This window comes from Notolepis coatsorum (genome assembly GCF_963971535.1).
Source record: "Notolepis coatsorum genome assembly, chromosome: 2".
In the NCBI taxonomy this organism is placed as follows: Eukaryota; Metazoa; Chordata; class Actinopteri; order Aulopiformes; family Paralepididae; genus Notolepis; species Notolepis coatsorum.
Window position 1 is genome coordinate 7051150 of NC_140166.1, and position 17836 is coordinate 7068985.

The window sequence follows — 17836 nt, forward strand, 5'->3', positions numbered from 1 at the left end:
TTCCCTTCGTTCAATGTCAGGGAGTTTTCGGACATCCAGCACTTGATTTCTGCCAGGCAGTCAAGCAGTCAAGCAATCCCCACCCTTCAGTTTCCCTCCCCGTAATACGCCCAATGTGTATTACTGTGGACGACCAGCTAAACTGAAAGCAATGTGGAGAGCGGGGCTCGAACAGGAGGCATCCTGTTCGAGCCTAGTCTCCAGCATTCGTTGCGAGCGCCTTGCCCACTGCGCCACGTAGCCGCCCTTTTTCTACCTACTTTCTATAGAAGCAGCTGGGAGGTGCGCTGTTTTAAATGAGCGTGGACTATTGAATTAATTGATTGATTGATTGCTAATTTTATTACTGTACGCTAGGGCTGGGCGATATGGCCTAAATATGATATCACGATATTTTCTGACCTTTCGGCGATACACGATACACATCACGATGTTTTTCTTTTTTACCCCAAACGATTCATTATGAGGCTTACCAAGACAGTTGTATAAAAGCCATTACACCACGCGCAGTCGTGGGTTGTGACAATTAGACCATGCCTAATTAGACCCCCTAGGCATGGTCTAATTGTCACAACTCACAACCCACTCATGCGCGTGATGTAATGCTTAGTTAACCATCTTTGAAAGAGAGCGACTTCGAAAGAGTGCCTAAACTTAACCAGTTGGAAACAAGGCGGACAGTAATACAATTAGCGATTGATTGATTCATTGCTAATTTTATTACTGTCCGCCTTGTTTCCAACTGGTTAAGTTTAGGCACTCTTTCGAAGTCGCTCTCTTTCGAAGTTGGTTAAGGTTAGAGTTTGGAATCAGGGCTGGTGGTCTATTCTTGCCCTGCTCTAAAGACAAACTCTAACCTTAACCAACTTCGAAAGAGAGCGACTTCGAAAGAGTGCCTAAACTTAACCAGTTGGAAACGAGGCGGACAGTAATAAAATGTGCAATTAATCAATCAATCAATCAATTTGCGCAATTTTTATTTTGTTCCACAATGACTCATGACCCATCAATTACATCATCCAACATTGTTTAAGAAACGAACACATTCGCCGTGACAGAATCATTTTTCATTTGGCGGAGTGATAGTAATGCGGTTGTGGGCGGGTCCTGGGACCAAGAGCGTGGGGTTATTACAAATACCCACGTGTAAGTAGGGATGGGTATCGTTTAGGGATGGGTACCGAATTCGGTACTTTTGAGGTACCGAACCGAAACACGTTGGTACTACAGAGTATCGAATCAAGTGAGAAACAAAAAAAAAGAAAAGAAAAAGTCTTTTCATGTCAACGTTCACATGCACAATATATGCTTACCTAGGATTTGACTTGATTCAACAACAAAGCAGTCGGAGCAATGGCAAGCCGAAAACTGTCAAAATTGTAGTTATTTGAAGTTTGGATATTTTCTTTCTTTGGATATATTTCTAAATTAAATTTCTTGAGACTAAAGTACCGAAAAAAGGTACCGTTGGGTACCGGTATCGATTCACAGGTACCGGTACCGGTATCGGTTAAAATGTGAAAGGTACCCATCCCTAGTATCGTTAGGATTTTATCGATACTACTACTCTTATCGATACTGCTTAACGGTTCGGTACTTTATCGATACTCTTATCGGTTCTTTTTGATTATTTTGCAAGAATTTCTTTTTTATTAAGAACAGAATCGACATGGCTTTATTATTCTATATAACTATATAAATATAAATAAATATTATTTCTTCAGCAGCAACAGCAGCAGCAATGTTTTAAATGTGTCTGAATTATAGACTTTTTATAATTAACAACAAATGTAATGCTGTTTTACAGCAAAAGTTCAAACAAACAGTTGCATGGCAACAAATAAAATAATAATAAAATGAATAAATAAAATATTAAATAAATAGGCTACACATCTCTCTTTTTGTGTTACAAATTGTGCTCACTGATATGAACATAGGCCTCTTTACTTACTTAAAAAAAAGGAAACATCAAGAAATATGTTTATGGTATTCCACCATGTCGGAGTCATACAATACTATTTTCATTGACAGTCGATTCTGCCAATTACGTCACACCGCTTGCACCCACCTCTGCTGTTCTTACCACCAATCGGAAGCTCTCATTCGTTTTTTTACTTCCGGAATGTCGGCCATTACTCTACTACCGGAGCTCAGGCTAATAATGTTAGCTCCCCGCCAGCCACATTGACGAGTACCAGCGCTTATACATTACTGGCAAATGTCTTGTTGCACTTGTGGCAACGAGCGTTGTCAGCATCGACTTTAATAAAATAGACTCAGACTTTTGAACGTTTCGTTCTGTCCGCCATGATGAGAGCAGAGCTGTCTGTACTGTAGCCTACAATTTGAGAAATGTTCTGAAGCACCCGTGTGTGTGTGTGAGAGTGAGTGAGTGTTTAAGAGCACAGCACAGCCCGCTCCTCGCGCAGGCAGAGAGAGACCGAGGGAGGAGAGATATAGAAAACGGCCAACAAGATTAGTTTGCGACGTTTAAATTCCTCAACAAAAAAAACTCCATAATTTCTCTAGTACCGATAGCAAAACCGATAACGTCGGAGCTTATTAATAATACTCCGGTAATAATACACACACACACACACACACACACACACACACACACACACACACACACACACAGTGGCCTATTAGCAGACTTCATGATTTTAGAATACTTCTCATATAGGCTAACTAATGAACTGAACAATTTATTATTATCATCATCAACTATCCAGTTAGTTTTTTATAGTGTAACTATACAACTGCTTAAAAATAGTTCTATACAACTACTTCAAATGGTTAAAAAATATGTATAATGGTTAATATACCCATTTACCCAATGTTATCCCCACAAAGTCAACTTGAATGAAAACTAAAGTGAACCTGCACAGAGGACTGCTTCACTGTGAACTGCTGTAACTGATAATAATAATACACTTTATTTGTACCTTTCATACAAGATTTGCAGCTCAAAGTGCTTCACAGCAGAAAAAAGACAGGCACATAAAGTGCAGACATATAAAATCACTGTTTTTCACATTAGGATCTAACATCCCAATAGGCCACCTTGCAGTTTTAAAATATACAATAATAAATAGAGTAAAATAGAATAGACAACCTTCAATAGACCAGTAGTAGATGATTGTAATATTCTAGAAGGCACATACTAGTTCACTAGAGAATTTGCAATGTAGCTTCCTGTTCCATTTAGTGCTTTGTTATTAGGAGGAGGACCTTGAAATCGATTCTAAATGTTACCGGAAGCCAGTGCACTAATGTGGTCTCTCCTCTTGGTTCTAGTTAGTAGCCTAGCTGCCGAGTTTTGAATGAGTTGGAGTCGTTCTGTGATTTTTTTTTATGGGAGGCCGGTGATGAGTGCATTACAGTTAGGGATGCCCCCCGGACCCCGGTTTTAAACGGGAACCGGTTCTATATTAGAAAATACCGGAGTATTTATAAGCTCTGACGTCCTCGGTACTGCTATCGATACTCTAGAGAAATTATTATTATTATTATTATTATTATTATTATTATTATTTAAAAGTTGCGAACGATCCTCTCTCTGTCTCTGCACGAGAAGCGAGCCGCAGCCAGCGAGTCTCCTCGCGAGTCGCTCGCTAGTGCTACACATAGACATACGGGTCCTACATACGGGTACTCCTTAATGAAAGTGTCCCCGACGCCCCGTGCTATAGCGCTCTGCACACAGACAGCAGCTCTGCATGCACTGAGTCGTGATCATGGCGGATAGAGCGAAGCGTTCTAAAGTATGGATATACTTTACAAGGGTCAATGCCGACAATGCACGTTGCCACAAGTGCAACAAAACATTTGCCAGTAAGGGTGGCAATACGAGCAAATCAATTTATCAAAACATCTGTTGGCAAAACATGATATTAGTGTGCAGAAATGCGCGTATTCGACTGCCTTGCGCGCAGTGTTCCATCTGCATCCACTGCAGCCGTAACCGTAAGCCAAGATACGGAGTTGCCTAGGCTAATAATGAATTATTACAAATAGGCTAATAAACAAAACAATTGTTTAGCTACAAATACTACAATCTAAACTTTTTATAGATCGTCAAGCTGAGGCGTCAGCCACTATGTCCCAGGCCAGTGAGCCCAGGGCCACCACACATCCTCCTCCTCTACCTCCCTCCACCACCCAAAGTCCTTTCTCCCTAGCAGCTAGAGGAAGGATGACAGAGGATAGGGTGAACGAGTGTCACAGTTCTGTTAGCCTTTTGCATTTGTTGTTTATTATAAAAAGTATATAATTCAGAGTCAGACACATTTAAAACATTGTTGCTGCTGTTGCTGAAGAAATTATATTAATTTATTATATTTATTTATAAAGTTATATAAAAGAACATTGCTGTTGCTGAAGAAATTATATTTATTTATAATACTTATTTATAAAGTTGTATTTATAAATAATAAAGCAATGTTGATTCTGTTCTTAATTAATTGTCTTTTTTTCTTGCAAAAAAAGAACCAAAAAGAACCGATAAGAGTATCGATAAAGTACCGAACCGTTAAGCAGTATCGATAAGAGTAGTAGTATCGATAAAATCCTAACGATACCCATCCCTAATTACAGTAGTCAAGTCGGCTTGAGATAAAGGCATGGATCAGTTTTTCAGCGTCATTATGATTTATAAATGGCTGTACCTTAGCTATTACGTATTATGGAGTGACAGGGGACTGGCTACTAGTGTGTGATGCTAGTGCTAGCAGCTGATTAGCCAACTGCAGTGGTGGAAAGTAACTAAGTATTCTTACTCAAGTACTGTACTTAAGTACAATTTACAAAGCTACTTGTACTTTACAGGAGTATTTAAATGTTATGGAACATTTTTTTTACTCCACTACCTGTACATTTCAAAGGAAATATTGTACTTTTTACTCCACTACATTTACCCATCAGTTACTAGTTACTTTGAAGAAAAAGATTTTGCATAGAAAACATGGCAAAAATATATGAAGATTATGTACTTTCAAATCTGAATCTGTCAACTTCAAGAGGACATAACTGGACCACATACCACTTTAACATAAAACCTTTAGACGTCAGTGGATGGAGGTTTGAATGCTCCCAAGCATTGGAATACACAAACGTCATGTAGAATGCATACTTTTACTTTAGATACTTCTATACTTTTACTGAAGTAGAATTGGATATGGAGGACTTTTACTTTTACCAGAGTGCTCATTTATCTGGGTATTTCTACTTTTACTTAAGTAAAGGAAGTGTGTACTTCTTCCACCACTGGCCAACTGGTGGATTGGTTGATCACTGGTTGTCTTCCTCATGGGCTACGTTCACACTGCAAGCTTTAGTGCTCAATTCTGATGTATTGCTCATATCAGCTGTTTTTGTATGGCTGTTCACATAATTTTTTAAACGTGGCCAATATCAGATTCCAGTGTGAACTGGACTCACATTCCTCAACTAACCTGCATGCGCAAATGAACAGTGATAACAATGGATGTAAGCATGGAGGACACTTTAGGACACAGTTTATGCTTTCATTTTCAAGTTGAATGCAGTGGAGGGCAGCTAATTAAAACAAATCAGAGCTGTATCTGATTTAGGACCACATATGAAAGTGGCCCAAATCAGAATTGAAAAGGTTTGTGCTGTTCATACTGTTGGAAAAAAACAGATCTGAGTCACATATGACTCTGGATCAAAGTAGGAAGGTAATGCAAGAAAGAGAGAGACACAAAATGAGAAACAAAACACAACAGCCACATGCTGACAATGTAACTGTGAGCAGGGAAGTCGTCAAGGACCACACCCAGGTTCTCGGCGGTCGGGGACGGAGCCACGGCTATGTGCTCTACCTCACGTCACGCCCAACTTCACCGGCCCTCCACGTAATACACAATACAGTTTGTTTGATGAATCCCCTAGTAGTAGTAGTAGTAGTAGTAGTAGTAGAACCTCCCACCGTGACCACAGTCAGGACAGCCGAAACCTGACCAATCTTTCACCGTCGACTAAAAACACACTTCTTCATTCAATATCTGAAATGAAAGAAATGAAAAAAAATTAAGAATAATAATAATAAAAGAAACTAACCTCCTTACTGTCTTATACTATCATGCACTCTACCTACTATACTAATATGTCTCTCTCTACTACTATGCACTCAACACTGTGCAACACCCAAGTTTCAGCACTGTTTGATGAACATTGATACTCAGCTGTAAGAGTCGTACCCTTCCTGCTGACTTGTCGCACAGAACTTGTAGTAATTCACTTTGGATAAAAAATGACTAAATGTAAATGCAGTGCATTCTAAAGCTTGTCTAATCTGTGTCTCAGAGTCCCATCGAGTCATCTATATGGGCCATCTTTTCTCCAAGAATGGTTACCGCCTGAAGCAGAGGAAGCTCCACCACCGGAAGAAGAAGAAGAGGAACTGCCTCCTGCAGGGGCCCTGCATGCTGTGCTTCATCGTCCACGGCAACAGCCTCGACGACGACAGCGACCACCTGGACGCCCGCGTCAACGAAGGGCGTCGTCACAACAGCAGCGGCATCGGAATCAGCGTGCCGGGCATCGGGGGAGTCGGCATCGGAGCGGCGGCCGCCTCCAAGCTCGCAGGGCGCTACGCGGCGCTCACGTCCCCGGAGGACTGCGCCAGGTTCCTGCTGTCGCCACGGGAACTCGCCATCTGGGAGGACCAGGGGAGGAGCCTGCTGTCGCCGCGGGAACTCGCCATCTGGGAGGACCAGGGGAGGAGCCTGCTGTCGCCGCGGGAACTCGCCATCTGGGAGGACCAGGGGAGGAGCCTGCTTTCGGCTGTTCCCGCTAAGCTGATCCCGGCGCCGGCGCTGTTCAGATCCGGGGTGTCGGTGACCGTTATGCCTGGTTCCACCAACCAATATACCGAGATGGTGCGTACAGTTGTACCTCGAGTTAAGCCTTTCACTACCACACTACTAAAGGGTTATCCCTTTCACTGCAACAATACAGAAGGTTAACCCTTTCACTACCACACTACTAAAAGGTTATCCCTTTCACTGCAACAATACAGAAGGTTAACCCTTTCACTACCACACTACTAAAGGGTTATCCCTTTCACTGCAACAATACAGAAGGTTAACCCTTTCACTACCACACTACTAAAGGGTTATCCCTTTCACTGCAACAATACAGAAGGTTAACCCTTTCACTACCACACTACTAAAGGGTTATCCCTTTCACTGCAACAATACAGAAGGTTAACCCTTTCACTGCCACACTACTAAAGGGTTAACCCTTACACTGCAACAATACAGAAGGTTAACCCTTTCACTGCCACACTACTAAAGGGTTAACCCTTTCACTGCAACAATACAGAAGGTTAACCCTTTCACTACCACACTACTAAAGGGTTATCCCTTTCACTGCAACAATACAGAAGGTTAACCCTTTCACTGCCACACAACAAAGGGTTAACCCTTTCACTGCAACAATACAGAAGGTTAACCCTTTCACTGCCACACAACAAAGGGTTAACCCTTTCACTGCAACAATACAGAAGGTTAACCCTTTCACTGCCACACTACTAAAGGGTTATCCCTTTCACTGCAACAATACAGAAGGTTAACCCTTTCACTGCCACACTACTAAAGGGTTATCCCTTTCACTGCAACAATACAGAAGGTTAACCCTTTCACTGCCACACAACAAAGGGTTAACCCTTTCACAACCACACTACAGAAGGTTAACCCATTCCCTACCACACTACAGAAGGTTAACCTTTCATTACCACTATTCGCTATTTCACTATATTCACTATTCAGAATATTAATTTGAATTAATTCTCATTATGAATCTATACATTTCTCCCTTAACACATTGGCGCCCAGCCACGGAGATGTCCGTGTTTCGGCGCCATGCTTAAAGGGCCAGCCACGGACATGTCCGTGGCAAGGTTGTTTTGGCTTTTATTCCATTTTAATAACCTACTCCAGTGGTTCTCAAACTTTTTACACCAAGTACCACCTGATAACGTAGCTGGCTCTCCAAGTACCACCATATGACCGACGTTAAAATACAGTCTATTCAGCTATGCACAGTTCACGCAGGAGGCAATTGTATTCCTAATACCATTATTTATTGTTAACTTTTGTCAGACGTGGCCCTCAGTCCTTTCTTATTTGCAGTAGTGATGGACAGGCTGACAGACGAGGTCAGGCAGGAGTCCCCGTGGACCATGATGTTCGCAGATGACATCGCGATCTGTAGTGAGAGCAGGGAGCAGGTGGAAGAGAACCTGGAGAAGTGGAGGCATGCCCTGGAGAGAAGGGGATGAGGGTGAGCAGAAGCAAGACCGAGTATATGTATGTGAACGGGAAGGAAGACGGAGGGGTGGTGATGATGCAAGGAGTAGAGGTACCAAAAGTGGACGAGTTTAAGTACTTGGGGTCAACAGTCCAAAGTAATGGGGACTGTGGTAGGGAGGTGAAGAAGAGAGTGCAGGCCGGGTGGTGCGGGTGGAGAAGGATGACAGGGGTGATCTGCGATAGAAGGGTACCAGCAAGAGTAAAGGGAAAGGTATACAGCACGGTAGTGAGACCAGCTATGCTGTATGGTCTAGAAACAGTGGCGCTGACCAACAAGCAGGTGGCGGAGCTGGAGGTGGCAGAGATGAAGATGTTAAGGTTCTCTCTGGGAGTAACAAGGTTGGACAAAATCGGAAATGTCTACATCAGAGGAACGGCCCATGTTGAGCAGTTCGGGCAGAAAGTGAGAGAAGCAAGACTGAGATGGTTTGGACATGTGCGGAGGAGGGAGGTGGGGTACATCGGGAGGAGGGAGGTGGGGTATATCGGGAGGAGGATGCTGGAGATGGAGCTGCCAGGAAAGAGGAGGAGGGGAAGGCCCTAGAGGAGGTTTATGGACACAGTGAAGGAGGACATGCAGGCAGTGGGAGTGACGGAGGACGACGCAGATGACAGAAACAGATGGAAACGGATGATCCGCTGTGGCGACCCCTGACGGGAAAAGCCGAAAGAAAAAGAAGAAGAAGATTGTTAACTTTTGTCAGACACAGCCACAATGTACAAAGGGGTAGCACTAGAACTAGCAAACTCTTCCACACAACTCATACAATGCAAGGGGCATTGAGAACATAATAACTAACATTTTCAGAAAATTAAGAACACACACACACACACACACACACACACACACACACACACACACACACACACACACACACACACACACACACACACACAGCATGTTGTTGTCCATTGACAACTCACATAAGCAGGGCCGTACTGGGGAAATAATTCAGGCTGGGAAATATAGTGTGAAATATAGCCCCAGTTAGGCCACTTTCTAAGTGGGGGTCCCCCAGCAGGAATTATTTTGTTACAAAGACTTAATTTCCTGCATTCTGTTTTTTTTCTTTTACCCTTTAAATGCCAGTGTTTGTGATGGGCATCACAAATTATTGTATATAAAAAAAGAAGAAAACACATAGTCAATACATTTTCGAATTGTAACCCTTTAAATGCCAGTTTGTGTGATGGCATCACAAATTATTGTTAAAAAAACACAAGTAAAATATTTTCAATATATCAAATGCAAAGTAAATTTTTCTGGGGGGATTATTACAGGCTAGGCATGTGTCAATGATTAGCAACAACACAGCTTTTGATGGATTTTTTGTTTTTTGTAATGTCAGATGTAACAACAACTCTTCAGAAAAGTGGGAGTATTTAATTTTTTTTCTGACATTACAAAAAAATCTAAAAAATAAAAATGGTTATGATCAGGGCTGAAGTTGAATAAAAGATTTATGACTTTTTAGACTGCATTACTCTCTGTCACAGTGATCTCCTGGTTGTTCCCCACTTAGGTTATCGAACTATCTGCAACTAGAAACACTGGACTGGCCTGCTTCTAAGTTCAGTGGCCTGACTGCAAAAAAAAAAATAAAGATTTAAATTACGCGTACCACAGTTTGAGAACCACTGACCTACTCAATGTCACCGAGTGGCACTGCAGAAGTACCCTACTCTTTGAATTCGAAAAAGTGCATTACCGGCCAGATCCTCGTAGGGGCGCTGTCTCAATAATGCAGTGTTCCCTGTGGCAGAAGTTGTCTTGTTTTTTCTGGATCTTCAATGTAGTTTTCTGCTAACCTGAAGCTATGCCTGTAGCATGTAGCACGGAATACGTTTTGGGACGCGGATTTCAGTGTGCAGTAAAGGAATATATGATCAGCCAATGGACATATCGATCTACCAGATGGCGATCGATAACTGGGAAATCCTTTTTGCAGTCCAACCGGTCACAGGTAAGATCGATTTGACGTCAATTTCAGCTTGGTCGGGCCTTGCTTTGATAGCCATCCACCCGGTCAGCGAATGAGGCTACTGAGTCTAATGCCGTTATTGGTAATCAATAATCAGAAACGACGTCCCCCACCCCCCCCCCCCCCTTTCATGCATTCATGGTGGACCATCATATCGATCATATGTAGTTTGATTTTTAACTCTAGCTTCTCTATAGCCGAAATGCCATTGGATTTAACGTTACTAGCTTAGCGCCTTATATCTCGCCTTCCAGGAAATATACCAGCCCAAATCCCATATAACGCTTATATTCAAGACACTATAAAATGAAAACGTATTGATGAAAAAAATATTTCTTTAAGCCATTTTGAAGGGACGGTTTATTGTCTCAATTGACAATGAGAATGGACAGATAGCAATACTATAAAGTATAGATTTAGCTCTACAAACAGCCTCACGAACTATGCAAGTCTGTTTTGAAATGCTGGCCGTCTCTAGAGTGATATTAGACGGCCCCCAATGGCCCCGAATGTGGTAACCCTTTCACTACCACACTACTGAAGGTTAACCGTCTTTCAATATTATTTCTTATTGTGTTCTTATCATTATTATTATTATTGTTGTTGTTGTGTTATTATTGATGTTGTGTTGTTTGTTGAAATTGAAAATAAAAAAGATTTTGATAAAAAAAAAAGGTTAACCGTCTGTAGTGTGGTAGTGAAAGGTTAACCTTCTGTATTGTGGTAGTGAAAGGGTTAAGCGAGAAATGTATAGATTCATAATGAGAATTAATTCTAATTAACACAATGTCTGCCACGCAGTTTGACCATCTTATACCACTCTCTGCCAGTGCTGTAAGCCTATGGAGTCACTCACCTTCTTTGCAGGGCTATAACTTTTTAAATATTATAGCTATATCGACATTACTATGGCCCATTCAACATCGGGTATCTATTGTTCCGGATGTGGGAACGTTATATTTTTCCATTCATACATTGCCGTGTTAATACCGTCGTGAATATAAGTATGTTTTTAGAGTGTTCTGCAGTAATTCCTAGAACGCAAGTTATAGGCCCAGACGCATATTATACATAATCGATTGGCGTTTCGTTCCTATACACGCTATATTAAAAAATTCAAATGCATATGATCGGTATACATTATACTCCATCATGCGTGAAGGAAAGGGAGGGGGGTCGTTTATGATTCCTTGATTGTCAGTAACGGCTTTCTTTAGTACGACATCATACGTTGATCAGATGGATTGCAATGAAATAAATGGACAATCGAGCTGGAATTAACGTTAGATTCCTCTTACCTGTGGCCGATGAGTCTGGAGGAAAAATATTCCAATTATTTGATTTCCATCTGCTAGATCCGTTTTCCGTTTGTACGACGCAATAAACGGCGAAAGCATATTGATTCTTGCGTCTCGAAAGCGATCCAATGCACTAGAGCAGGGGTGGGCAATTATTTTTCCCGGGGGGCCGAATGAGCAACTGAAAATATGTTGGGGGGCCGGGCCAAAATTCCAAACTCAATTATGCATAATATACATTTTATTTCTATATAAAAAGCAGTAAATGGCATTGTTTTGACCCCTGGTAAGAGTGTATGTTATTATTTGGCAATTAAAAGGTGAGGTTATAGCTTTCAAAAATATCATTTATTCAAATAGAATTTATTTCCAAAATGATGAACAAAATGTGAAACATTAATAACAAAGGGAATTTTGAGTTTCATATACTATTGAAACAAGGATTTTCTTAGCTTTCTAAAGACATCACATCATCTTATAGCAAAAATAAACAAGACATGTCACTGAACTGTGTAAAGAAAAGTGTCCCAGTTTTGTAGCCTTTTTTACTTTACATGCCTATATTAAACATTTTATGTTTTCAGAACTGTGCAAAAAAAAGATCAAGTGTCCCATTTCACTTGTTATATTTCCACATTTTAGTGTTCTTCAGTTATTTTTTTTCATTCAGTGTGAGAAATCCAGTCTCTGTTGAGCTTTAACAAGTCCATCAAAGTCAGGTTGCATGTCTGAGGTGGAGATGCGAAGCACAGCTGCCAGATGTTCATCAGTGAGAGAGGATCTGTACCTGGACTTGGTAAACGTCATGACTGAGAATGTCTGTTCACATATGTAGGTGGATCCAAAGAGAACCAACATCTTCTGAGCATGTCTCCTAAGCGTATACTGTGCGTGTGAACGTTGACATGAAAAAAAAAAGTAAAAAATAAAAATAAAAAAAAATATTAAAAAAATATTTTTTTTTAAAAAAATTTAAAAATTTTTTTTATTATCATGTAATCTTTCGCGGGCCGGTCAGAATCATCCCGCGGGCCGGATCCGGCCCGCGGGCCGTACAATGCCCAGGTCTGCACTAGAGTGTTTGTCTGGATCCACATAACAAGAGAGCTCTGCCCAGAACATTTTCCCGGATGCACAGAACGCACCATCCGGAATCCACCAGGCGGCGGTATTGAACCGTTGCAATATCCGACAGAGTCCAGAGTCTCCCGGAGCCTTGCTGGATGAATTATGAATGTCAATAGCGAATAAAAGAAATAGCGATCATAAAAACGAGTTAACTCGTTTCTGGCGCTCAACGCATGGCGGCCAATAACGAGTATACTCGTTAATGGCGCAGAAGCAGTTAATATTCAGAATAATAGTGATTCACAATAATAGCGTTTCATTGCACAGGGAGATGAGATGATGGGAGAAAAATTACATTGTTCCCTCATATAGTTCTATCTATGGTTGTTCCTACTAGTCTAGTGGACTGCTGGCACAGCGCTAACACAGTGTGGAGAGATATAATATAATGTATTCAGATTTAAATACAATGTGTTGCACACAAGAGCTGTAAACAAACACTGCTGCTTGGTTGCCGTCACACAAAATCTGTTCCATCACCTGTGGTAGTGAGCTAGCTAGCTGATATTAGCTATCCAACCAGGGAGAGAAAGAAATATGAAAAAGAATTGAGAGGTTTTTGACACCGCCTCTGACATTAACAACACAGTATGACGAGGCACGCCTCTGACATTAACATCACAGTATGACGAGGCACGCCTCTGACATTAACATCACAGTATGACGAGGCACGCCAATGACATTAACAACACAGTATGACGAGGCACGCCTCTGACATTAACATCACAGTATGACGAGGCACGCCAATGACATTAACAACACAGTATGACGAGGCACGCCAATGACATTAACAACACAGTATGACGAGGCACGCCTCTGACATTAACAACACAGTATGACGAGGCACGCCTCTGACATTAACAACACAGTATGACGAGGCACGCCTCTGACATTAACAACACAGTATGACGAGGCACGCCTCTGACATTAACAACACAGTATGACGAGGCACGCCTCTGACATTAACAACACAGTATGACGAGGCACGCCTCTGACATTAACAACACAGTATGACGAGGCACGCCAATGACATTAACAACACAGTATGACGAGGCACGCCTCTGACATTAACAACACTTGCATTACAAAGACAAAAAGCAACACAGTATGACGGCGTCACTCACGTCTACTGAGGTCGGCATGATTGTGCCTTCAAAATAAAAGCGTGAGAAACTGCTAGAATAAAAGAAAAATGTAAAGCAGTTATCTTAATATATGAGACTCAATAAATGCACATCAGAACACTAGTTTAATGTTCGAATGAAAAGAGACCAGTAGAAGAAATTACAAAATATATGGTGTGATATATATATATATATGCCTAAATGTTTCTAATTTCGCAAGGGGGGCCTGACTGAAAACCACTGCCCTAACTGACCTGAGCGCTGTGTCTCTGTTGCAGGTGTGTAAGAGGAAATGTGCTGAGGTGCAGCGGTGCACCCCCTGCAAGCAGCCGCGCTGTGCCTTCTCTGCCCCAGAGGGAGGCCTGGAGAACGGAGCAGGAGCAGGAGGAGGAGGAGATTCCTCTAACGCCGTCACCGGCCACTGCCACCTCCCGCTCTGTGCCCTTCCCTCCTCTTCCTCCTCTTCCTCTTCCTCCGCCGAAGGCTGCTGTGGGCTCGGCGTTCATGGCGATTCGCCGCAGAGTTCCGACTCTTCCCCCTGCTGCTTGCATCATCATCATCACCACGACGACGGCCAGGGGAGAGGCACGGATGCTGTGGATACATCGAGCATCAACCACCTTCCCTCTTCCATCCTTCTTAAGGTCAGAGGTCACCCTTTTCCAAAAAGACATGAGCATCAATGGGGGAACTTAGCTTGTTTTGGGGGGGGGGGTACATGTAGGATAGGTAGTAAATTAATGGTAATATAACATAGAACAAAGTGCCAGTCGTAATGATAAGAGTGATAACAGTAGTAGTAGTGAACAGTAGCGAGTGGCAGGATTCAATCAGACAGTAGTAATAGTGATGAATACATAGTCCAAACCATAATAACACACTGCACCAGAGTCCGTGCAGTGTTTATTATTAAGAGTCAGATAGTTCAGATGGTTCAGAATAGTTCTCAAGTTCAACGTTTAGCTCTCCATCAATTTGTAAGACTGAAAGCTACTAAATTACACTCTTCAGTATTAGTACATGTTATGTTTATGTGTCAAATGTAAGACTTTGTCTTTTTTGGCCTGTTTTGTCTGCAGTTGTTTTAAACACTTGGCGCAATACTTTTGATAGCAACACGTTACACTATAAAAACGAACTGGATAGTTGATGATAATAACATAGCACACCTATCCTCAAGTCCCTTCACTGGCTCCCTGTCTCACTCAGGATCGAGTTCAAAGTCTCCCTGCTCACTCACCAATGCCTCCACGGAAACGCCCCCCTCTAGAACTCATCACCCCTCACTCCTCCTCACGACATCTCCGCTCCGGCCAGGCAAACCTCCTCCAGCGCCCGAGGACCAAACTTTGCACCGTGGGAGATCTGGCTTTCTGCTCATCCGCTCCCAGTCTGTGGAAGGCTCTCCCTGACCACCTGAGAGCACCACAGACTCGATGCAATGCTCTCCCTGACCACCTGAGAGCACCACAGACTGTGGAAGGCTCTCCCTGAGCACCTGAGAGCACTACAGACTCGATGCTTTTAAAAAGGGCCTCAAAACATATCTTTTTAATGGAGCCTTTTGTTGATTTTTATCTAGTTTTAGCTCCACACATTTTATGTTCTTTTACCAGTTTTAGCCCTTCTTATTTATTTTATGTTTTTTTTTACCTCTTTTACTAGTTTTAGTGTTCTTTTTACTCCTTACCAGCTTTAGTCTTGCTTATCTTATTTATTTCTTCTTTTACTCTTGCTAGTTTTTATGTTCTTTTAAAATGTAGCGCTTTGAGATTTGCTCCACAACTATAAAGCGCACTACAAATCAAATATATTATTATTATTATTATTATTATTATTATTATTATTATTATTATTATTATTATTATTATTATTATTATTATTATTATTATTATTATTATTATTATTATTATTATTATTATTATTATTATTATAAATATTTAACTTCATTAGCTGAAATATTCTAAAATCATTAAGTCTGCTATAAGCCATTCTCTCTTTCTGTGTGTGTGCACGCGCTTGCGTCCCGTCTTTGGAAAGACCAGATGAGGTCAGAAGAGTTTGATAGTATTTACTGAGGATGCCAGATAATGTTGATATTTAAACAAAAAATAGTATAATACATAATAAATGTATACAGTACAGGGGTCGGCAATAGGCGGCCCGCGGGCCGAAATGGGCCCACCAGCAATAATTTCTGGCCCGTCAGTTTATTTTGAGAATATGATATTTATTTTATTTTCATCATATTGGTAAATGGCTGCTCATATTATTTGTATTATATGCATACTTTATGTTTTATCCATGTTGAGAGTGAATAACAGGTATAGGCAGTGAGGTGCAATGTACCGTATAGGCTTGCTCAAATTGAGGTGGACAGCGCTGGTGCTGAAATGGGAAACGGAGTCCATGACATAAAAACACCAGTTCAGTAAGTCATTCAAGCTTTACTCATGACTGACGGCACCACACATGCATGTGAACAGTAATGCAATTAAAAACAATGCAAAAACAATGCAATTAACTTTAAACAAAAAGAGTGCTTGAAGAAGCTCCTGAAGGCGCTATAGGTATTTGAATTACGAGACATTCGTTAACTAAATGAAAAATACAATTTGGCATTAAACAGTAATGCAATTAAAAACAATGCAAAAACAATGCAATTAACTTTAAACAAAAAGAGTGCTTGAAGAAGCTCCTTAAATTACGAGACATTCGTTAACTAAATGAAAAATACAATTTGGCATTAAACAGTAATGTCACTATAGCCAATTGAAATGCTAGAAATGATCACATGGACTCGGAGAACCAATGGAAAATTCGTATAGTTTCTCTTTTCTAGTGCAGTGATCCCCCACCGGCGTGTGTCAGCTAAACTAACGTTAGCTAAATTTAGTAAAAACAAAACAAAACAAACGTCTTTGGATAACTTCTTTGCAAAGAGGAAATACCAACTGAGGAGCCAGAAGAGGAAACTACGATCTCCAAGACACATAAACAAAACCAGGAGTCATACTTAAAATACGGGTTTATCGCAACAGGTGACTCTCGCGTGTTGACATGGCGACACGAGGCAATGAAGCAACTGTGTTCAAGTTGGCAGAAGATAAAGTAGTTGCATTCAACGTGAGTGGACATTTGACATGTTTCAAACATTAGCAGGGATTTTGGAGGACCGAAACAGAAACAATAATAAGCCCAGGGCAGGGCTGCATTATGGTGAGTTGTGTTTTAATAATAATAATACATTCGATTTATAATACACCCGCCGCGGTGCTGCAAATCAAATGCCCACCCTACTGATCTGTTCATGTGTTATAATAATAATAATAATAATAATAATACATTCGATTTATAATGCGAGCACCTGCATTAAAATCAAATGACTGATCTGTTCATGTGTTCTGCACCCGAGAGGCACTTTATAATAGAAAAAATACAGTGCAAACATGTATATGTCGCTTACAGTTTATTACCTATGCAGCTCGTTTATTTTGACAGTTAAACATTTTTCACTATCATTATATTAAATTAGCCATTGTTTTTGGTCCTGGCCCGCCATTCAATGGCTTGGGGAAAAATTGGCCCGTGAGCAAACCTAATTGCAGACCCCTGCAGTACATGATCATGCAACATTAAAAAAGGTACCATTGGGTACCGGTATCGATTCCCAGGTAAAAAGTATTCTGTACTTCTGTATGACAACTAATAAAGAAACTTGAAGAAAATGTTCCAGGCTCCGTGTCCCGAGCAGACACTCCGCGGAGGCCCGATGCAAGCCGCATTTTACAATAAACCTCCATTGGGCTGGTTTAAAAAGAAAATGATGTCGCAAATTTAATCGCAATCGCAATATCTGTCAGAAAAATCGCAATTCGATATTTTCCCCAAATCGTGCAGCCCTAGTTTGAACCCAGGACCTTCTTGCTGTGAGGCAACAGTGCTAACCACTGCACCACCGTACCGTC

General features: G+C 41.3%; 1 protein-coding gene across 1 annotated transcript in view; it reads left to right on the forward strand.

Annotated features, from left to right (window-relative positions):
- fbxl17 (F-box and leucine-rich repeat protein 17) overlaps positions 1 to 17836 on the forward strand; it is a 918512-nt gene that overhangs the window by 13909 nt on the left and 886767 nt on the right. Inside the window, exons 2-3 of the mRNA XM_084309285.1 lie at positions 6328 to 6902; positions 14147 to 14512. Of these exons, the coding sequence (XP_084165411.1) occupies positions 6348 to 6902; positions 14147 to 14512 (921 nt within the window). The 5' untranslated portion in view covers positions 6328 to 6347. The remainder of the gene's footprint in view (positions 1 to 6327; positions 6903 to 14146; positions 14513 to 17836) is intronic.